Below are 23,447 nucleotides of genomic sequence, written 5' to 3'. Positions count from 1 at the left end.
AATGGAGTATCGTTAGCCTCATTTTACAGAAAACTGAGGTGCAGCCTTGATGTTAGAGGCAGCAACAGAGTCAAAGTATCCTGAGCTCTAGTCCGGTACTTTGTCCATGTGCCAGACCCAACCAGCATAAAATGGTTTGCAGCAGGCTTTATAGAACCGGTGTCAAAATTTGAGCTGCAAATAATTTCATTAGGACTGCCAAAAAGTTTTCCTCGCCATTTTTCATACAAATACAGCTTTTTGAAAAGATGGGAATTTTTGCAGAAAACTTTCATTGGGTTGCCTTATTCTGGGGTTCCTTTTCTTTTAAAGAAGGCTTTTTGGCGGGAGCCTGGTAATTTTCATTTTTAAGGTTTCAAAAACAAAATTTACCAGATTGTGTTGACAAAAACTGAAAAGTGTTTGGTTAGCACTTTTCATTAAAAACATGCTGTAAAGGATACTGGGAAATCTTACAGCCACCTCCTCTCCCAAATTTGTCAACATTTTCTGTGAAATGGAATTAGCATTTTTTGACCAGCTTTTCATATTGTTCTGTTACAGTGCTTTACCTGTTCTGCAGAACACACCAGCTATGCTTCTATGGGATTTGTTACTTGCGTTCTTGGATTTCACTTTTGTCTTCTTATGGCTCTTCGCCATGTTAACAGTGAAATGGCTTGTAAGCTGTTGAATGCTGCATGCCAGTCCTGGAGGCTTCCAAGGAGCAGTTTGCAGGAAAAAGAATAAAAACCAAAGGTCATCTGGCTGTCCAAATGAATGGCTATGTTGGAACCTGCAGTAGCAGATGAGACACTATGGCTGTGTCTGCAAAACCTGGGGAGCATCCAGATTTCCAAGGCATTCTGTCAACAGCAAAACAACAGAATGCAGCATGTTTGTCGACAGTCTTATCCCGCTCCCCACAAGGCATAACGTCTCTGTTGACAGAAAGCCAGTCTGGACACTCTGGGGAGGGCCCTCTGTCAACAAACAGGGCTTCTGGGACACTGAGCAGCCCAGTCTGCTGTGCTTCCAGTTGGCCGTTTTGTTGAGAGCTGCTGGGCAGTCCAGCTGCTTTCTGTCGACAGAACAGATCACTTGTGACCCCCCTTGGCAATTTGGCTGTGATCAGTCGACAGAAGTTTTGTCAGAAGAGATCTTCCGCCAAAAACTGTCAACAAATCACTGCATTGCCTGACTGCTATTACAGTGGTTTTGCTCTACCATAATTATTGCAGCATTCTGAGGAGGAAAGGAAAATTTTTTAAAAGCTAGGTTTTCTTTTTGTATCACAGTGGTGGGTAGTTCCCAACTAGGATCAGGCCTCTCATTCTGTTAGAAGACTTGTATTTTGTTGCTGCTAAATACAGGCCTAAAACAAGCTGAGGGACCTAGCTACCAGACCACACAGCCACCAAATCCTCTACCTGCCTTGAGCATAAAACAAAGGCCAGGTCAGAACTCACAACGCAAATGAGGTCTTTAATTTTCTTTAAAAATAAGTGCATGGGGGGCGTGGGGAGACAAAATGGATAGGTAAAAGGATTTAAACTTGGTTCTCATGAAAAAAAAATGATCACACCATAAGCTTTGTCTTTTTTGAAGCACTCTAAGCGTGTTTTTTTGTCCTTCTTTTAATTATTTTTAAACTGCCCCAATAAATTGTGTGTGCTTAAGAGGAACGTCTCATTACATTGAAATACTTTGATCTCTCAGGATCATCTCTTTTTAAAGAGGTCATGATATATTTAAAAAAATTTTCCAGCTGACCCAATTTCTGCAGCAATCTGTTTCCACCCATTCCCTCCCCCCCATTACTAGGAGAGGCACATGTCTTTTTAAAATCCCTCACAGCTGATGCTGGCAGCAAGGGATTAGGAACAGCTTTTCTGGGATAGTGGCAGGAAGAGTTAAGACCAACCGGTAGATCGTCGAGGGGAAGGGAAAACAAATAACAAACATATAGAGGGTGCGAAGAAAAGCTGCAGGAAAACCAAGAGACATGAGTGCACTATATAGAGACGTACAGCTGTTTCTTTCAGGTGCTGTAACAAAATCGTAAAATGCCTAATTTGGAAAGCTGAAATGTAAAGCAAATTTTGATTACATCTGAGTGTCTGTAATTTAGCTACTTAATAAAATTAACTCTGTTTTCAGAGAGAGATGTGAGGATAATGAGAACAAAGTGCACATTTGACTATATGTGGTTTTTTTCCATTTGATTTACAAAGTTTATATTTAACTTTAATTTTTCCAATGTATTTTATTGATGCAGCCAAATGAGTTTGCTTCCCCTTGGTCTCAGTTTTTGTGCTTTCGCTTCCCTAGATGGGCTGGATTTCCACATACTCTGCACCCAGCACTGGGGACAGATTTTGAAGAGAGCTTAGCTTACTTACAAACGGGTTGATTTTCCAAAACACCTGTGCAACTGAAGAGCATTGAGTTCCCCCGAAAGTCACAGTTAAAGAGAAGCACCAGTAGTTGCTGGGCTTCATTTACCATGAAATTACTTTGCTGCAGTTTCATAAATGAAATGTTGAGGAAATCAGGTGTTTTCGATTGCTGTGAAGATAGACAGGCCTCTGGGGATGTTCATATCTGACAACTGTGTAGGTGTGCGCTCTGCATCTTGGAGTTAAACAGCCCCTTGCAGAGAAATACTCCCAACCCTTTAAGCCACTTTCCATCCCAGAGCTGAAGGCAGCCCTTCATGAACCAGACTCTCAGTACCACAGAGGGAGCAAACCTCACCCCTGCGTGTGAAATATGGCACTGGCAAACTGTGACAATTGATTGCCCAGACCACACAGTGCTGAGGATAGGGCAGAAGTCACAATTACAAGGGAGTGCTCCTGAATGATGAAGGAATTAGAAAGAGAGGTGGAGTAGGTCTGACGCTGGGTGACACACTGATAGGGTACAGACAATCGGTGCTGATGCCACTGTTGTCAGTACCTGATTTAATGGATGCCCTATGACCCGTACTGGAAGTGCAGCATCCAACTGATCTCTGTGTGGTAATAGTGAGAGGTGAAATGACCATCTCACATGCCCAAGAAATCACAGTGGTACTCAGCTCTCCTCTTAGGAGACAGAGGAGAATCTCTCCAAGTCCTGGAATGGCCTCTGTCTGTCTTGCAAGATGTTATCCTTGGAGGACCAGAGGAAGCAGAACAAGCTGTAGGTTTCTTATGGGAAATATCAGACCTTGGACTTAGAACAATATCTCAGTTTGGCTCCAAAAAGCTCCCTGGGATGGGACAAACTAAAGAAGATCCTGGAGCTAAAGTCTTTCTTATGGCCTACAACAGAAGATGCTGCTTATGGCACAAGTCTCTTGCCACCTGTCTTCTCTGCTTGAGCAATTTACAGATGGAGCAGCCTTCCTCCAGCAAGTCCAACTAATACTGTGTGTTTTGGGGGCAGGGAGGGAAAGACTCTACTGGAGACACCAGTGCATAAGGTGCATAGCGTTTAAAATGTCCCAGACTAAACCATAAACTACTATATAACAAAAATCACAACCTATGATAGAAAAAGCATGAGGTACAATACCACACAGAGTGCTCTGATTCAAACATCAGGCACTACAAAGGAACAGAGGAGAGGGATAGCTCAGTGGTTTGAGCATTGGCCTGCTAAACACACAGTTGTAAGCTCAATCTTTGAGGGGGCTGTTAAGGATCTGGGGTAAATAGGAGTTGGGTCAGTAGGGCCCTTAAATATCCAGAGGAGGAGCTGCTGTACCCAAGGACATCCATGCTGCAGCGACTGATAAGCATAGATCTTTAACCTCAGTATGCTGGGCACCCACATGCAGATATGTTTTCGACTCAGGTAACCGCTTGAAGAATTGTACTTTATAAGTGGCTTGTGTTATGTAAAGCAGAGGCAGCTGAAACTGAATGAAGTAGATCTCTGCTCGCACCTTCTCCAAAGAAAAGAGGCAGAAATACTTCCATATTTCTTCAGAGAAAACAAGTGATCCAGCTAAACAACAAAGATGATTTCAATTACAGCTGTTCTATGTTTAGGTAGTGCTCAGAAAGCTCTGGAGTTGCAAACAAAATAATTAACATGAACAGGTTTAACAAATGCCTGATTTTAATTCGTATTTTGGATCTACCATCAGCTTCTAATGGCTACTTCAGAAAGCTAGCGAAACATCAGGTAGCTCTCAGCAAAATCCTTCATGTGCATAGTGACAATGTTTTAAAATACTAAAGCTTCCCCCAGTCCTAAAAATCCAATGATGAAAAGCAGACAAAGAAAAACTGTTAACCTGTTGCAAGTATTCATTGTAAAAGAAGTTTGGAGGTGGGTAATTGCCTCAGCTAAGTCTTTTAAGCACTAGGAAATATCGTACCTCAAGGAGAAAGTAAATGCAGCTACTTTAAAAATTACAGCACAACAAAAAAGTAGAACATTTCAGATAAGCCCATTTTAAACACTTTTTTCTGCACTTTTCTTCAATACCTTTAGTACCTGTTCATATAATAAATATTCAACATCAATCGTTATCCTATATAAAATGTTAAATAAGTTATTTCCCAATAGTTCAGTCAAAGGTATCAGTTATTCAAATGCCACAAGAACCTTTTAAATGAAGGCTTAGAATGTAAAGAAGCCTACACAATGCTCGCACTAAGGAACAGGCTTTATTAGTGGAATTTCCTCCTTCACAGAATCCTTTTCTTGTTGGTATGTGAAGCTGCTTTTTGATTTTCAGATGGCTGAATCTGGTAAGAAAAGCAAGTATTAATCCAAGTCATAATATTTACACTAGGCCCCAAACCCATATATCTTATACTGCATGGTGCTGAGCCTGTGAAAGGACCATCTTCCTGCAGAAGTAAGAGCCCATGCTTGCAGACCTGCTAACACAATGCATTCTTCAGGTCTGGGAATATAAAAGAAGACTGTTCAGAAACAGTTTGGGCTCTGGCTCTGACCCTCAGCAAGTCTAAATGCCAGCCTGGCAACCCCATTAAAACCAGGCTGTGATTTGTGATCCACTTTGGGGTCCCAATGCCGTTTGAGAACCTCTGGGACAAGACTTGGAAGTTAGGATACTGGACTGTGTCCTTGTACTGACCATGAATGAGTGGACAAGGTGGGACAGGACTACTAAGCTACAGAAGGCCTAAGCAAGGAGACTGGGCTGAGCCAGTTACCCAGCAAATGCTAATTGTAAGTAGGATTGGCAGAATTTGATGTTTTTTAGGGTTATACATGTATATTGCAACACTGCACTGACAAACACTGTCACCTTTTTAAAAGCATTTTTAATTTTTTTTTTATCAGTTTAGCTAGTTGGAAATTATCGTGAGGGAATCATCAACAGTGTTCCCTGTAAGCTGGGTGCATGAGCAGCCAGCCAGGAGAGAAGCAGGTGCTGCCCAGCTGATTACCAGAGTTCCCACAGCAGGTAGCATGTGTTTCTGTGGTGGTACAAACCTGCACATGCCTTGGTATATATAACAAAATTTATTCTCTATCTGGCTATAAAAAAATAGCAAGAATGCTGGTCAGCAATTATTTTTTGAGGTAGATGTTGCCTTATAATATAGGCCATGGCTACACTACAACGATCTGTCTACAGAAGTTACTGTTGGAAGAGATGTTCTGACAAAACTTCTATCAACAGATCGTGTTTACACAGAAAAGCGGATCAATCTTTTGATCCACTCTGTCAACAGAAGGGGCCCCGGAGTGTGTACCCAGCTTTTTTGTCTACAGTTCCTGTTGACAACACACATTTTGTGTGGAGATGCTTTGTGAGTTTTGTCTACAAAACTTGCTAGTGTAATTGTAGCCATATACTAGCAACATCACATGTCAAAATCTGCAAGGTAAATACCCTTAAAAAATGCCAGTAAGTTTTCAAAGCAGCATTTTTGCTACCTTGCTTATCTGTAGATTTCGATAACTGATGGAATTTTTTTGTGTGCATGAGACAAATCTACATTTGCCAACAAAATATAATCCTTCTAAGCCTAATTATAATGTGCAATTTAAACAGTAAATATTAAGGATCATTTTTAAAATAAATGTAACCAACCCCTCGTTTATCACACGCCAGTGGGAAACATAAACCAAACAACTCATAGTAAAGCTCTAAAGTATATTATTAACATGGCAATTTACATTAAGTGCCCCCTGGTATACAGCACTATGGTAGAGTAAATACATTGAATATAAACAGGTTTTACTTACTTCTAGGTTTCCTCTAGCCTTCTTTAAAACATCATGGGTTAAAGCCACTACAAAGAGAATGTCTAGATTAGACAAAGTGCTACTTAGCTACTTACACATTTAAATTGATTAGATGTGCTGCTAAAAATACTAAATAAAAACACACACCAAAATTACAGATTGGGCAAATGAACCACTCCCCAGCCCATCAAGGCTAGTGTTCCACCTTACCCCTACACCTCCCCCGCCAGCCACTTCAACCTAGGCATCAACACCTAAGAGAACTGAAATCCACTGATGACATGCAATGTTGTACAAACAGTAAGTAAGCTTACAATGACCTTGAGATGTGGGTACAAGTTCATAAACAGCTACAGGGCAGCTAAGTGACTTGCCCAAGACTGCAAGGACAGTCAGTGGCATTACCAGAACTAGCCCATATGAGCGTTCATTTCCCAGGCTGGTGCTCTGTCCACCATACTATTCTGTCTCTCATATATACAGAAAAAAAGGGTGAGAGCATTTAAAATACTCCTCCCATAAGAAGGACTAACTATGTTCAGGTTAAACCTCTGAAATCTGGGACTCTCTGGTCTAGCATCATGCCTAGTCTGGCAGGACCACGGATGTTGCTGGACCAAACAGCCCTGGTGGCTGGGAGAGGGCCCCAGCTGCTAGCCCCATGGCTGGAAGCCCCACCTGGGGTCAGGCAGCTGCAGCTCAGGTGGGAAGCCAGCAGTGGCGTTAGGGTGCTGACAGGGGCCACGCCATGGTACCCAGGGGCTGGAATGCTGGTGGAAGCCAGGCCATGGCATCCAGGAAGCCACGGTTTGGGCTAGGACACTATAGCCAGGGGCTGGGGAGGTGAAGAAGCCGGGAACAGGCTCTGTGCTGGGCCGGAAAGGCAGAGGCTGGTGGGTCAGTGCTCGGAGCAGCCGATGCCCCAGCTGGGAGGCCCAGAGTGGGGCCAATGGACAGCCTGGGCATTGACCTCCCCAGTGCAGCAAAATCCCCTGATTCAGCATCACACAGGTCCCAGTGGTGCTGGACCAGAGAGGTGTAACCTATAGCAACATGTATATTGCAACTCAGGCCATGTCTCCACTGATGAAAAACTTCAAAATGGCCATGCAAATGGCCATTTTGAAGATTACTAACGAGGTGCTGAAATGCATATTCAGCACCTCATTAGCATGCCACCGGCCACAGCTCTTTGAAATTGCCACTTTTCACTGCCAATACGGATAAGGGGATTTCGAAGTTGGCAGGGTCCTTTCGCAAAGGACCCCCATCTGGATGAGCCACACCGCAGCAAAAAGCAGCAATCTCAAAGAGCCGCGGCCAGCGGCATACTAACGAGGTGCTGAATATGCATTTCTGCGCCTCATTGATAATCTTTGAAATGGCCATTTGCATGGCCATTTCGAAGTCTTGTGCTAGTGTAGACATAGTCTCTGTATTTAAAAGTTATTACGTTGTGCCGCAGATGTGCACAGCCCTCTCCAATCATGATAAAATGGATTCCCTGCCCTGAGAAGCTTGTGTTGTAAGGGCTCATGTAGCCCTCATGGAAGTCAACACCTATGTAGCATGGAGATGGAGCATGACCTAACTAAAATCAGTTCTATGGGAATGAGAGGGAAAATACAGGTGGGAGGGGAAGAGAAGAGGACAGATGGCAAAATATGTGCACCCGCTCTTCCAGCACGAAGGAACTAGCAGTTCAAGGACATGACAGCCTAGACACCCCCTGGAGAAATCATGCAAGAGTGGCTTGTTCTGAAGGGTTCCAAGTTTGTATTTATTAATCCAGTTAGTGTCCCTGGGAGGGAGGAAAAGCCCTATGCCTGGGGTGGGGGTTGTTTCTAAAGATGCCAGATGTGATTCTCTAAGCTCTCAGCTACGCAGCAGCACAAAAATACAGTTTAAATAGCAATTTAATATTCCTGTCTGAAAAAAACCCACAAACAATTTAGGCATAATAAAGATTTTTCATTATAATAATAAGAACCAACCAACTCCAAGGGTATAGCTGACACAAGATAATTATAGCCCTGGCAGATTACAGCAATTTGGCTCTGCATTGTTACATGTTCAGATGAGTTTTATAAGCAGAGTTCTTTCATCCTAAAAATGTGTAAGAGAGATTCATAGACTTGAAACTGTGCCTCTAAACATATTCAGGGATACTCAAGTTAATAGTGCTATGCAACATGAAGGAAGACGGTAGACTTCTAGGGGTGCTACCCAGAAAGCAGGAATTTGGTTTGTGGAGAATGAGATGGAAGGCAAGGTCACCCAGTTTGATCCCTGTGATTTCTTGCTACTTAAAACAGGAACTGGAAGCATAAGCTGCAATTTAGCAGCTTTCTCTGAGTCACCTATCTTTTTTTATGCATGGTCAGGAGTTTGCAGAGAGATGCAATTTAGAAACGTTTCTGAAATTGCTCTAAAAGGCAACTGTAACTTGAGATCTATAATTCCCATAATCAATGAAAAACTTACAGAAAATTGTATCAAGGTCTCTCTGTGTAACACAGTGCTCTCCGCTTCATAAATAACACTGTTAGTAAATTCATTTACCTGACAAAACTAGATTTTTTTCAAATGACAAATATTAAATTCCATACACGGACAGAATTTAGAACATATGAAACTAACAGTGAAGCTGCTACTAGACAGGCAGCAATTTGCATCAGGATATTTCAGAACATGATGGCTTCATTTTATCAGGGTCTAATTCAGATCAGGATGGGGGCAGGGGCTTGGGAGGAGCAGGTGGGAAGGCATTATGCACTGTTGCACATCCACTGAGCTATCCGAGAGGTCTGCACAGCATGTAAGCCTCCAGAACACAGGAACTGCCATCCCAAGCTGTGTCTACACAGCCCCTCCTGTTTGGAAGGGACATGCAAAGGAGAGGATCAGAAATGCAAATGAGATGCAGATTTAAATATCTGATGCCTTATTTGCATATTCCGGCATGATCTGATCTGACTTCCGGAAGAGCCATTTCCAGAAGCCAAAGCAGCCGTGTGGATGGGGTTCTGTTGAAATGAAACCGCCCTTTTGAAAGCACCCTTCTTCCCGAAACAAAATGGGAAGAACAATGCTTTCGAAAGCGGGGGTTTCCTTTCGAAGTAACTCTGTCCACCCAGCTGCTTTGGCTTCTGGAAATGGCGCTTCCGGAAGCCAGATCACACAATAATATGCAACTGAGGTATGAAGTATTTAAATCTGTGACTCATTTGCATTTCCAATCTTGCTCATTTGTATAAGGGACATGAAGATGCAGCTTCAGAAAAGAGAGACTCCATCCCAAGGCTATTTTTTAAACAGACAAAATAAAATAATTCTAGAACTCTTTTGCAAATCATAAACTGAGTTATTTAACTTCTAAAATTAAACCAAACAGAAGTTTGGATTGAATAAAATCAATTGTAATGTCATTTGTTACAATGACACGTCTGGAAAAAGCTGGTCTAAGCACAGCCTATAAATACCAAGCTGCAGGAAAAAGATGTATGTAAACACCCACCACCTCACTTATGTTTGCAGTTTTGAAGCTGAACGACAGCGACAACCACATTTCATTTCAATAACTCCTGGCATTTATGGAAGGCCACTTAATGCACATTTAGCTGATATTATAGAACATTTGAAATTCTAGCTTCATTATTTAAAAGAGCACATAGGTTGTGCCGGAAGAAACCTGTGAGCCATCTAGTTCATAATGCACCAAAATGTTCAGCAATACATCATGGAGTAGAAGTGGCTCCTTCCAGGTCCCTGCTAGTGAAGAGATGAGGTCCTGAAGCTGAAGAGCTATTGCCCAGAGAATGCTCACCTTGCATTGCGCAACTGGCAGATGCTGAGTAACCTGTAATTCAGTTTTTAAAAATGGCTTGGTTGAAAACTACAATGTGACTATGCCATTGAAAGTGTGTCTTGGGACTAGGGGAGTTCCTCACCAATCAGCTCACTGGTGGGTAACATCTAAACTTAGTTACTTTAACTTTTACATTAAACAAATCCTGCAAAATTGTTGTCAAGATAAATGCATTCTACAGTTATCTAGCTCTATCAAATGCATTAGAGTGTGCTCAAGGGAACGCCAATTTCCTTAACCCATAAGACTCCTACCCAGCTTTCTTCCCTATTGTTTGTTTGCTAATCAGTGAGAGTTGTCAGAAGAGAATCATTTAGTGGCTGGGGATAGTGGAGCTTAAAGAACAATTGGCAGTGTGTAAGGAGCTGCCTGACTGTCCAAGGGATGAGAGGAGTGGGACCACCAGCCAGCGGTCCCTTAAGCTGAGCGCATGAGTGGCCGCTCAGGAGAGAGTCAGGTGCCACCCAGCTGACTAGCAGAGCGCCCACAGCCGTTCACAGTGGGCAGCATGGGTTTCTGCAAGTGGTGCAGTATGCTTTGGTGCACATAAAATTTATTCGACCCACGGACATTAAAAATTAGAGGGTACACTGCCACCAGATTCTCTTGAGGCCTTGTTACTGTTGATTCACTGAGGGGCAGCCAGGAGCAGGCACTAAACAAACTAATACTGAAGACTGTAAGCCAGTGTCAGCATTGGTTGGAATTAGTGGAGGTTGGTTTGGGTGGTAACTGGTGCACATGAGTTAAACAGGGCTGGTTAAAGATTGTGTTTGATAGAAGTTGGTCCGTTGCATTGTAATGCATCTACCATACCTGCACACTTCCTGGTTTTGGAGGTTTGAATCGGTGACTGTACTTGTGTAATAGTTAAGCTCCTGACTACTGTGGTTTAGTGTTTGAACTACAGAGTCTTTACTGTTTGATGCAAGTACAGAATATGCAGTTCTGACAAATTATTGGACGCTATCTTACAAGAAACATGAATTGACTCACCTACTTTTAACCCCCCCACCCTTTTGAAAGCATTGTTCTTCCCGTTTCGTTTCAGGAAGAAGGGTACTTTCGAAAGGGCGGTTTCATTTCAAAGGAACCCCATCCACACGGCTGCTTTGGCTTCTGGAAATGGCTCTTCCGGAAGTCAGATCATGCTGGAATATGCAAATAAGGCACCAGATATTTAAATCTGCATCTCATTTGCATTTCCAATCATTCCCTTTGCATGCCCCTTCTGAAAGGGAGGGGCTGTGTAGACGCAGCTTGGGATGGCAGTTCCTGTGTTCTGAAGGCTTACATGCTGTGCAGACCTCTCGGATAGCTCAGTGGATGTGAAACAATACATAATGCATTCCCACCTGCTCCCCCAAGCCCCTGCCCCCATCCTGATCTGAATTAGACCCTGATAAAATGAAGTAGATCTTGAGAAATTGTTGTTCCCTCTAGTCAGCAGTGATGAGGCCCACAGTACACATGGCTCCAGCCCTGGCCTTGTGATGCGGCAGGGGGTCTGGGTATTGGGGTTCCACCAGAGCAGGTCTCTGACCCCAGTCCCAATACAGGGGCTGTCCTGGTAGGACTCCATCCCCCAGCTCAGTATACAGCTGCGTCTCTGGCCCCATGACACAGCGGGGGTTGGAAGGGTTCAGCCCTCACGCCACACAGGGCTCCAGCCCCAGCTCCACACTGTGATGGCCCCAGCCTCTCCAAGCTCCAGGCTGGCCCCAGCCCCAGGCCCCCTAGCTCTGGCCCCAGCCCAGCCATGCACCCGAGCAAGGCCAGGGCTGCCGGCATCCCAGTTGGGCAGCAGGTGAGGAGCTGCATTTTAAAAATGGCGTTGGCAGGAAAAAAGGGTGGTGGAATGCTGTTCTGCACTGATCCACAGGAAAAAAAGCCCTGGTTTTTCCTATCGGAATTGCCATGCTTAGTAGTTAGCTCCCCATCCCCGTGCTACCGAATCCTCTTAATTCATCTGTAACCCTCCAATACACTTCAGAGTGTTCACATCTCTTCCCGTGCTGCTGCACATAGCCAATTCTGATGCTGTGGCACCTCTAGCAACTCCGTTCCAGCTACTGTGACAGATCTGCAACACACCAGAAAACTCTCTACAGTTGTATGTTTACTAGGGCTGGGGTAGGGTCACTATTTTGAGAGGGAAAGGGACACAGAGATGTAATGAAATAGAGCAGAGATTCCCAACCTATGGGTCAGGACCCAACATGGGGCACCATTAGATTTTCTAAGGGTTGCTGGGTAGGTGGCTCCAAGCTGCATGTGGCTTTTTAAGTAGCCATTTGCAGCTCCCATTGCTGCTGTCACTCATGCCTCCAGTTCCCAGTCCCTGCCCTGCCACACTGAAAGAGTAACACAGTTTAATTGGTTTAATGACCAGCAGGAGGGATCCAGCCATTAAACCAATTAAACTGAGCCCCATTTCAGCAGGCATGGCAGGGAAGTGCCCACACTGCAAGTGAGGGAAGAGAGCAGGAGGGCTGGGGGGAGCTGCATGGAGGAGGCAGCGGCAGCCCGGCAAAGGAGCAGCAGGGGGCAGCTCCTGTGAGTTAGCTGGGAGGGCAGCAGTTTGGGTCTGAGAGGGGTTTAAACCTGTCCTTCCTCCCCAGGTTTTGAATTGCCTTAGGTCACGAAGTCTTACTGAATTGTCAAAATGAGTGGCCACTTCCAAACGGTTGGGAACCGCTGAAATAGAGGAAACACTGACTTCCTTTAATAGAAAATCCTCACAAGATAGGAAACTGGTACCTTAAATGAAGTGACGCGACAAATTAGTTCTACAATGAGGATCATACATCTGTGTACCACATCCACTATGTGCTGATCTGCAGTTTGCAGTGAGATGAATTTCTTCCTCATTGAGTAAAGCCCCAATCTTTAAAAAGTATACACTTTGGGCTCCAGGAAGTATTTAACACTAGCTATTAAAAATATTCAACAGCACTGCAATAGGTATAGCTTTCCACTAAAAACAGTTTCTTCATTCATTTCATTTCAGTTAGCCAATAACTAAATATGGAAATAAAATAGAAGAAACTAAGGAACTAATAATAGACCATTCACTGACATTGATCAATGATGACCTTCTCCATGTTTTCCTTCAGCTGGTTTGTAGAGTGCAAGCGTTTGACAGTACTGTGTAGCTTCTTCTCCTGCTCAGACAATTTCTTACGGAGTCTAAATATTTCTGCTTTCATTCCTTCATCCTAAATTGAAAGAAGAAAATAACTTCAGAAGTCTTATATAAAATGTGAGGTACAGTTAACTGCTGAACAATTTAGTGCAAGAGCCTTGCAACTTCTTCATAGTAGGGACTTCTCTAACGGAGTGTCTCTTGGGTCACTTCCCCTTGTGGTCACAACTGGAGAGGCCATTTGCACTATAACTATCTCTAATCACAAGACATCAAAAAAGCAACTACAGCAACACTGACATGGAACACTAATTTTAGGAAAGTATCTGTCCACTTTTAGTTGTCTTTAATGCAATTAATGGTTTTAACCTTCTGGATGAGGCCTAACACTGCTACCTACTTCTGTTATTTAATCCTCCATTCCATCAGTTCTTTTGCTCTCCTCTGGAAACCATAAAGGAAGCCATTACCATGTGACCAGCTAGTGCTCAGAAGTCTACAAGTAGTCCCTGAACAATTTGAGAACTTCATCTACTATGTACTACTACTTTCCTTATATACAATGCCTCTTAATCAGAGGATCTGAATGCATCACAACAATGACAGGATCAGCATGAGTGCAAAATTACTCTATCATCTGTCTTGTTTATTTAAAGGCGATATTTCCTTTACCCAGGTGCAATTACTATCCTTTCAGACATGGCTATGAAAGAGAACGCCACGGTCAGTTTCCAGAGTCCTTGACACAGATCCTTGCACAAACTCCAGCTCTGAATGAAAGTATTGTTTGTACTGTGTATCACTTGTTGAACTTTGTGTTGGGTCTCTTGCAAGTCTCACTAAGCATTTTGCGCCTGAGTGATGCTGATCACCTAAAGCTTCTGCAGAATCACACAAGGTGTTGGGTGCTCAGTGCCTTTTGGATCAAACACTGAGAACTAAACTTTCCAAGAGGGCTCATTTCCCATTTAGGAACTGGCCAGACTTCGAAACGAACTCAGTGTTGGGTCAGAAGCTGTCTTGAAACCCTGGCCTCTACTTAGGTGCCCATTCAGAAGCTGAGCTCTTTTGAACACATCAGGCCAGATTTTGAGCAGGTCTTGAGCTTTATCATCAGGGTTTGGATGTGCATGCAAATGAAGTTTTATCCGTGTCTAGTGTATTGTGAAACATATCAGAATATGTATACACACGTGTGCTGAAATATGTATGTATGTTCAGACGAATAGGCGTGTGTTGCAGTATAGGCTGATACATACGTGAAGGGCACGGAGAGAGAAAGGAACATTCAAGTACACATGGTACTAATTGAATTACATACACCTAAGGTTTCTGATGGCATCACTAACCACAGGATCACAAAGCAAGGGATATTCTGGAGAGCACAGTTTACTTTGATTTTAAAACTTGCAAGATAATGCAACATTTTAACAAAAGAATGTTACCAAAAAAACTTTTGCCTTTCAATGCATTTATTTTTAGTAATGTTCTGTCTGTCTGTCTCTCTCTCTCTCGCTCATATACACACATACAAACACAAAACCTCAGGAGGAAAAAGAATAGATTTTAAAGCCACAGTTTGAGTTTGCTTGGAACAGTTCATTGTTGAGGGGTGAAACTGTGATGGCACAGATAATTCATTCCTGATTCTGTTTACATGAGTTTATTTCCATAGGTCAATCCATTTCCATTAAAAAGGTTCTGAAAGTTGTTTGGTGGTTTTGCTGCACTTTAAAAAATGTCCTGTTTTACTGATCAGATGTCACAGTGATGAAGGGGAAAAGACCTCTGATTACAACAAAACCAGGAGATAGGGAGCTTATCATTAACTGGAAAGGTGATTCTTACTGTAATTTATCAGACTGTGTATGGGCTGATTATGGGGTGGGCAAATGTTTTTCAGATGAAATTCCATTTACCAGGAATCCAAGAATAGCATTTAATTTGCATAAAATAAAGCAAATGATAGCTCTCATCTTTACTATGCATCTTCAGTCTTGGGGTGACCACAGTCCAGGGCATGCATTGCTTCATTCTGATCTAAGTCAAGCCGGCTCATATCATGAGTCACATTTGGTCGAAGTCTTCACAGGCTAAAGCCGTATATTAAAGGTGAATGAGGCCACAGGCTGCAGCTTGGCCACACCTGATTTACAACATTCAAAAAACATGAATCATGCAGGCTCATCTTATGTAACTTTCAGGACAACCTCTGAATGGTTCATTGTTTTGCCTTCATACTGAACCAACACTGTACCTGATTACAGCAAGCAGTACTGTGGACAACTTTCATAGGAAGTGAAACTCTCCAGAGAAGTTTTAATAAACGCGCAGCCTCTTCCAAAATCTGCTGCACTGTGTGAAGGTTTGCAGAAAAGTTATTCAGTGAGTCCGGGTCGGGAACCTGCATTGTAGGAATAGAAACATGATACGTTAATCTTTAAAAGATTAAGAAACTGTAGGTTTTAATTAATTACATAAATCCAGTAGCTATGAATTTCATGCTTTAACATGAGGATCAAAGCTACTGTCTACCAGGAAAAAATAATTTATTAGTTAAGAGAGAGTGCTGAATTATACATTTTTCAAAAATGGGGGAGGTGACTTATCCTAATCAATAACAGTGATTAATAATGGGTTACATTTAACGTATTTGCTGTAATGTGGAAAATACTTGGCATCTCTTTTCCATCCCTATTTGCATTTCACAGCATGTTATTTGAAAGTCAAATGACTCCAGGCATCAATTTAAGCAATATAGATGTTTCTTCTTTAGCAGACCCTTTAAACTGTTCCATTTAATGCTGAAGTAACTATCAGGACACATATAAAATGTTCTCCTCTGCTGACAGACGAGAAAACCAAATTGAGGAAAATGCATCAATGTGAAATAAAGGGAAGGAAGGAAGGGAAGAATGCATGGGGAGCAAATGAATTACCAAAGTGACGGCAATGGGGGGGAGGGAGAGTGAGCAAAGCATTTGTTCTGCCTTCCCACATCCAACATGCCATGTGAATGCTTATTTAGCATTGTTATCTAACAACAAGCCTCCTGTCATGTAAAATATCCCATTTGCTAAGTAGTTGAAACTTCAGAGATGTAAAGCTTGGTGCTTGATGGCAAATTGTGAAACTTACTGCTTTTATCTCTACACCAACAAAACAAGTAACAATCATGCTGGGAGATTATTTCTTCAGTCTTTATCACCATCTTAACTAGGTCACCTGAAAATGTGAGATATTTCAGAGTCTTAAGTGTCATGCAGACATTGCTACATTGTATGAACACACACACAATGCCTGAATGATTTTCCAGAATTTTTGTGAGTCAATGTCTTCGCTAATATGAAACTGGCAAAGAGAAGCACTGCACTTTTAATGCGATATAATTATCTCCCCATTTTTAAAAGACCAATAGGGATTTTTCTACATCCACAACACTGTTAGTCTATTAAGTGATCAAGTCAAGTAACTGATATGAACAAGACAGGAGATTCAAGCACACTTTCTTTTTTGAATAAAATGGAAAGTTGTGAAAAAGACAATACAGTAAACTCTGTCTTAACGAGCATTCTATCAACTAGAACTCCCAAATAACAGCATTTTACACAAACGTAAATTTTAGTTATATTTTCCGTAAGTACAGCATATTGTACATAAATAGGAATAAATACAGCAAATACAGTATAAGTTTACAATGTACAATACCACTGTTGTTGGTAAGTAAAGTACTTTGCATACATTTTTGTTTATTTCTTAATATCTAATCTTGTTTTTCTTTAGCGTTATGCATTACTAGGTGTACCTATATATTATCCAAAATATTTGAATATCCGGCAAACTGCCCGGTCCTGGGACTGCTGGATATGAAGGAGTTTACTTGTAAAACATATTCCTCCTACAATATATATCATCCTCAGACAAAACATTTTGATTATTTAAGGAATAACCATAAAAGATGATTGCACCTAGGAATACTGCCCATACACAATGACCCCATATCTTTCTGCACAACTGCAAGCCAAGCTGACACCAAAAAAAAAAAGCTGGGGGCAGGAAGGAAGCAGAGGTAGGATAGATACTGTTTCTTCAAAGATCAATTTAACCTATTTTGCTAGTCTTTAAAGTGCTACTTGACTGCTTTTTGTTTTGACAATTTAACCTAGTATGTGACAACTACCACTAATGTGTATCAATCACAACTGCATGATTATTTCATGGAGAGGGCAGTTATGGCACCTAACCAACTTTAGTTTTGCATTTCTGTATTTTGACAAGTTTGGACTTCTTTTAAATTAACCTTAAATCTGAATTACTTGAGTCTATACACTCTGTTTCAGAATAATTACAGAATCCCAGTTTGGAATCTAAACAACCAAGGAGTCAGAGTTGAACCAGGAACACGGGGCTTGAATTCCCACATTCTTTTTTTTCCCCATAGCCTTTAGAGACAGCCCAGTCTGCACTCAAATAACCCACCCCTTGATTCTTCACATCCAAATGTACTTCAGAATGAAGGTTTCAGATATCCTCTAACCAGGAATTTTGAAAATTCTACTTTTTATTCTGAAGTTCCCTGCAGAATGGAAAGTCTGATTTTCAAGCAGTTCCACTTTCCACCTTAACTCCATTTTAACATAGTTTGTGTTCATGGTTTTCCTTATCTGATTATATTTCCAATGTAATAAATTTTCCCACGTTTATTTTGAAGCAGCAGTTTCACCTGTGGGATATACAAGTTAAAAGACATTCAAAGTCACAGCTAAAAATGAAATTGTTAACTCATCCATAGTGGACCACTTGGTCTATCATCATTAAATAAGCATGCAGCCGACCCTCTGTATTCAGATGTGACCTAGGAATAGTGCACGTCACGGCTGCTGTGCTTTGGCAGCATTGTTCACGGAAGCTCATTTATCTGATCTACATGTTTTGTGATACAAGGTAAATTCCATTTCCCCTGTTTTCAATGAATACCTTTACTCCAGGTTCCAGGTGTTTCATCCCAATGATCTCTCTGAAACAAGCCTCCATTTCAGACACCAGCTTTTGTCCTTCTGAGATCTGCTTCCGTAGGGCATTATAATCCTCAATCAAGCCAAGGATATGGCGTCCACTTTTGTCCGCCCACATACGATGACCAGGAACAAGACGAGGAGTGCATGATGTGCCCATGGATGAGCTGCTACTGCATTGCGAAGAACTGTCTAAATCTTCTTTATGTGCTAGTTGTGTTTCTAAAGCAGAAAAAAAATAATTTACACTTAATTTTTAAAGCCTGATCCTTTCAAAATGTGGAAGTAATTTACGCTGTACTAAATCTCAGAAAGCAAACCTGGAATACAGAGCATTTGCTTGTTTATGAGGTTCTTGTCCTTGGGCGTACCTGCTTTTGCTGGTGATGTACAATGTCCACAGTTTTGTAATTCACATACATTACTGCTTGCAGCAGAGAATTTGTGATCAACGTCTATACATCCAGAACAGAAAGAGAGTGCATCAGTAAATGGGAAACAGTTTCCATAAAAAGTTCTTGTTGGTCCTATTTCCTACCCTGGAGTATTTCAGCAGCAAGAGTCCCTATAAAGAGGTGCTCTCCAGTAGCCAGGACATGCATCTATTTAATTCTCTATCACATAATCTCTGGGTAAGTCCCAAAATCGAATCAGTGGAAATACTTCAGTACAATAGTGTCATCCAATCAACACTTACAGATCTCTAACTAACTCTCCACAAAAAGTAAAGCACCCTGCCCAACCAACATGACATCATCCCCACTGCCCTGAACAAATGAACGAGAAAAAACAGCTACTGGAGCATGGCCAGAAGGCTCAGAAATCCAGACCTTGGCACAGAGCCTGCACTCAAATAACCCAATACTGGATCCTTCCGACCCAACTGTACTGTCTCAGCTGTGGCAGTATGGCAGAAAGTAATGTTGGCTCAGATAAGCAGGTCTCTAATCATTCAGGTTGATATTAGCCAAGACCAACATCAAAGACAACACCTAGAAATTTATCAAGAACCAGTGAACTCACTGGTGTTATGGGCTCCCTACACAACATTACTCCACAAGTGAGCAGCTACGTAAGCTTCTGAGCGGCCCCAAGTGGGCAGGCCCACATAGAACATGTTACAGTTGTCTAGGTGCTGATGGCAAAGAAAACCTTGCATGGAGTTAACATACTGGTACTTGCTGCATTCAGAGTCTTCCTCCTTTGGGGGTGAAATAGAATCTGCCGTTGTCTTTTCTCACAGGTTTTTAGGAAGATTTTTTGAACGAAAAGGAACTGACAGAGGCTAAAAGGGATCTGAAATGCTAATGGACAGCTCCCAAATCACATAGTTGACATATAATGTTTTAGGAGAAAGAGGCACAGGTTTCTACAGTGTTATAAAAGCATGGACAGCACAATACCATTCATTCCTGTATAATGCTGTGAATCTCGTTTTAAAAGGTAGTTGATATTCACAGCCGATGCTGAGGCTGCTTCATCTTTCTTCTCTTTTGAAAGCTGCACCACCAATTTTTCATGCAAAGTCTTGTTTGTTTCTATGCTTCTTTCAAGCTGCACACGCAAACTCTGTATTTCGGTCAATAGTTCATGTAAATCAAGTAGATTATTTTGATCTTTTCTGAATCCTTCTGATGCATCATTTCTAGAATCCAAGATGTCTGTAAAACAAACACTTAACATCACTAACAATTAAATGTTAGACATTATCAAAATTCTGAGCAAGTAAATTATAGCCAGTTTTATTCTTAATATTCAGAATTAACTACAAACTGTATTAAGATAATGGTTTGATAAAAAAAAGGGAAATCTTAATTTGCTTCTACCATCAAATGATTAAATAAGAGCTGAAAATTATTTTTCCACTTCGTCCATAAAAGCTAGTAAGTCGCAGGCCAAAAGCAAGATGATGCATAATAATAAGAGACTAGAATGGAAAGGATTTATAATATCTGAAGTGCGTTAATGCACAGTAGGGGAGAAAGTTAAAAAAAAAAGAAAGGCATGGGTAATCTTTGCATGAGGAGAAGGCTGGAGAACAACTGATAGTTTTATTTCACAAAAGGAATTGTGATCACCTGTCAACCAGAGGACCCAATTTGAAACCGAGAAATATCAGGCACTGTTCTGTCCTTTCATACAAGGTGGAAATGCACAAAAAGGGGTTCCTAGGTTGTGCTCTCTAAGACCCAAATAGATTCTCCACTCATCAGGAAGGGGTTTGCCAGATGCATGAGAAGGAAGTTTGCTATGATATGTGGATGTTATAAAGACTACAAGGAAGTTTAATTCTATCCTGAAGACAAACCCTCTAAATTTCTCCATTTGTCCCTTAGCAACTGCATTCTTCTGCTGCAGCTGGGCCCTAAACCAAACGATACAGGGGACTGAACTTAACATAGCAATGAACAGTATTAATTTCTGCAAGGATTTTTATTCTATTTTGCAGGTAGTATGCCACAAAAATAGGGGCTGTTCTGCACTTCCACTGGTATGATGCTCATTCAGAAGGGTTTTTATCTCCCTTGCTCCTAGAACGTGAAGGAAGCAGTCACTTCAGTTTCATTCCCCTCCCTTACTGCTTTAATAACCATATTTGGGTAGGGGTTCAATTTTACATATAATTTAAAGGATAGTACCTCCAGCAGCATACTGTCCCTGACACAACGTGGATGCTTCCCTGTAGGAAAGAGCATCACTTGCTACTAAACTCACCAACATCACTGTCTGAAGCAGTAATGGAGATTTAAGTAAAACCAATGAAATATCAACTCAGTCCAACTCCTGTCTTATGTAATCCAACAAGATAACAGCCAGAGCCAGAATGGCTGCAATAACAAAGGGCAGACATGACAATGCATTTTATACCTGTTCTCCTCCTGGCTTCAGCCAACTTTTCAAACACTTTTAGCTCAACTCGGAGTGACTGCAGTAATTTGTCGTTCTCAGACAGCTGATGTTGCTTTGCATTCATTTCTGTCTGCAACCTGGTAAGTTTCAATGTACGCATAAGTCAAAGGTAAAGTTTTGCACATTCATTCATTGAAAATCTAAAATTCCCACCTCCTTCCCACTCCCTCAATATAATTATGTAGCTCTCATTACTGTTAATGGCCACAGCTAAAAACATGCATGTCACACAATGTTCCTCTGTCTGGAGACAACAGAGGCAGGATTGATACCTGTTCAATTCATTACGACTGCTGTAAATCTCATGAGTCAAATGTCTGTTTTCATCCTCCTTTTTGCCAATTTGTTTTTGCAACACTTCATTTTCCTTCTTGATGCATTCATAATCCTGGTGAAGATGTTCAATGATCGCATTCTTCTTAGAAAGGGATTCTCTTAACTTTTCATTTTCCTTTTGTTTGTCTGCAAGGAGCAGAAATACAAGTTGCTCGCAATCCCCACAGTGTACCTGAACCACACTACTCCACAAATTCAAATTGTTCAGCACTGGCAGAGTAATAATGGAAATAAGCTGCTCTTCTGTGTTTTAGGATTTCAGTATTCCAGTTTTCTAACGGTAGATAAATGTGCTTGAATGCAGTGCAGTGTTTAACCTCTACAACACTCATGACCCTGTTCTGTGGGAAGCTGAGCACTACTTTACACATGTAAAACAGTCTCCACCAGAAAAAATCAGCAGAAAAGAGGCTGCTCAGCTACTGTCAGGATTAGGCTCCAACAGGGAGCATACTCCACTTGAGTGCTCTTACTGAGCAGTAAACTTCTCCTGTTGACAGGGAGAAGGTACTGAGTATGGCCAATCCTGCTTTCTCCTTGTCCAACAATGACCCCTCCATTGACTGTTGAAATGCTCTTTCCCAGCACTGTCTGCATGCATGACACCAGTACCAGGCCAGTTCTCCCCTGCCTCTGACATAACCAGCCTTCTTCATGTTGGCTCCTTATCTGAGAACTGTCAGTTGGGGCAGCTGGTCATGTGAGAAGATTAACACTGGTAAGGAGAGAGGCATTCCTAGCAGGGGTCAAGCAGGGAGAAACTGTTCCACCTCCCAGCCATTAGGAGTCCTCTCTCCTCAGAAGAGCAATCTAGCTGTAAGTCAGTGAAAATGGAAGCTCCCAAGGGCTTTTAAATGCATGGCTCCCAATCCTCTTACCCCAGGCTTCAAACACCTTCCACTGACTTCACTGGAAGTTTCATTCTGCAGCAGAAAACTAGGAACTTTGCAGAGTCACCAGTGTTCAAAGGGTTAGTATAATTGGAAGCTACTATTCTAGTTTTACTTTCAAACACTGAACTGTACATTTCTAGATCCCATACCTTTGCCCAGAGCAATAAGCAAACTATGAATATATGCTAGCAATACAACAGGGCGAAATAAAATACTGGAAACAGGCAGAAGCAGGGTCATTTTCAGCATGGCCTATGGGGATTTGGCCATATAATTCCCATTCAGATTCACACATTGTAACCAAATCCTTTTGCTTCGCACAGAAAATAGAATGCACTAATTCAGAAAAATCAGGAAAAGGGGTCCATCTGACTTCATCTATTACCACAGGAGGAGAGGTAAGGCTGAGACTGGACAGATACTAGAGACAAAAAAACATCAGCCAGGAGATTTATTCTCAAGATAAATATGGGACGATGCCCACAACCCTGGGAAATTGACCCAGTCCTAAAAATAAAAGGCAACATTGCTCTGCTATGATGAGCATTACTTAGGGGCTGTCTACACTTACAGCACTACAATAATGCTGCTGCCCTGGCTCAGCTGCACCAATGCAGCTCTTGCTGAAGATGCTGTCTATGCTGATGGGAAAGCTTCTCCCGCACGCAGAGGTACTCCATCTTCCCAAAAGCCAGCAGCTGTGTCAATGGGAGAAGTCCTCCCTTTGACACAGAGCTGTCTACGCTGGAGTTCAGTTGGTGTAACTGCAGCACTCAGGAGTGTGGATTTTCTAACAGTCACACCACCATAAAGGTCTGTGAAGACGACCATGGCTCAGGCATTATGTTTACAAAACTGAAGCCATGCCTCTAAAAGCATGCTGTCAAACAAAGCAACAAACAAAAGCAACACTAGCTTATGCACTGTAAAAGATAAACCTCAAATAAACTGCTAAACTTCAAGTGATTTTAGATCAGAAAACATGAAAGTGGGGGAGTGTTCAGACACTCCTTATACGCAAACAGTCAATACACCTCTCTTCAAACACAGGAAGGCCTTTGACCCAAGGATTAGCTTTA

The 23,447-nt window shown here is 41.9% G+C and overlaps 1 protein-coding gene across 4 annotated transcripts in view; it reads right to left on the bottom strand.

Moving 5' to 3' along the window:
* Nucleotides 1–4,088: 4,088 nt before the first annotated feature.
* CDK5RAP2 (CDK5 regulatory subunit associated protein 2) overlaps nt 4,089–23,447 on the bottom strand; it is a 145,420-nt gene continuing 126,061 nt past the window's right edge. For 3 of the 4 annotated variants that reach the window (XM_075015126.1, XM_075015128.1, XM_075015129.1), the window contains exons 32-40: nt 21,412–21,601; nt 21,098–21,216; nt 19,633–19,890; nt 18,550–18,684; nt 18,192–18,451; nt 15,472–15,618; nt 13,149–13,287; nt 6,202–6,248; nt 4,089–4,724 (exon numbers count right to left, since the gene is read on the bottom strand). In XM_075015126.1, the coding sequence (XP_074871227.1) occupies nt 4,665–4,724; nt 6,202–6,248; nt 13,149–13,287; nt 15,472–15,618; nt 18,192–18,451; nt 18,550–18,684; nt 19,633–19,890; nt 21,098–21,216; nt 21,412–21,601 (1,355 nt within the window). In that variant the 3' untranslated portion in view covers nt 4,089–4,664. The remainder of the gene's footprint in view (nt 4,725–6,201; nt 6,249–13,148; nt 13,288–15,471; nt 15,619–18,191; nt 18,452–18,549; nt 18,685–19,632; nt 19,891–21,097; nt 21,217–21,411; nt 21,602–23,447) is intronic. The other variant, XM_075015127.1, reaches the window with a different exon arrangement.

The sequence above is a fragment of the Carettochelys insculpta genome, chromosome 21 (genome assembly GCF_033958435.1).
Source record: "Carettochelys insculpta isolate YL-2023 chromosome 21, ASM3395843v1, whole genome shotgun sequence".
Taxonomy (NCBI): Eukaryota; Metazoa; Chordata; order Testudines; family Carettochelyidae; genus Carettochelys; species Carettochelys insculpta.
This window is presented reverse-complemented; position numbering and strand designations above follow the sequence as displayed.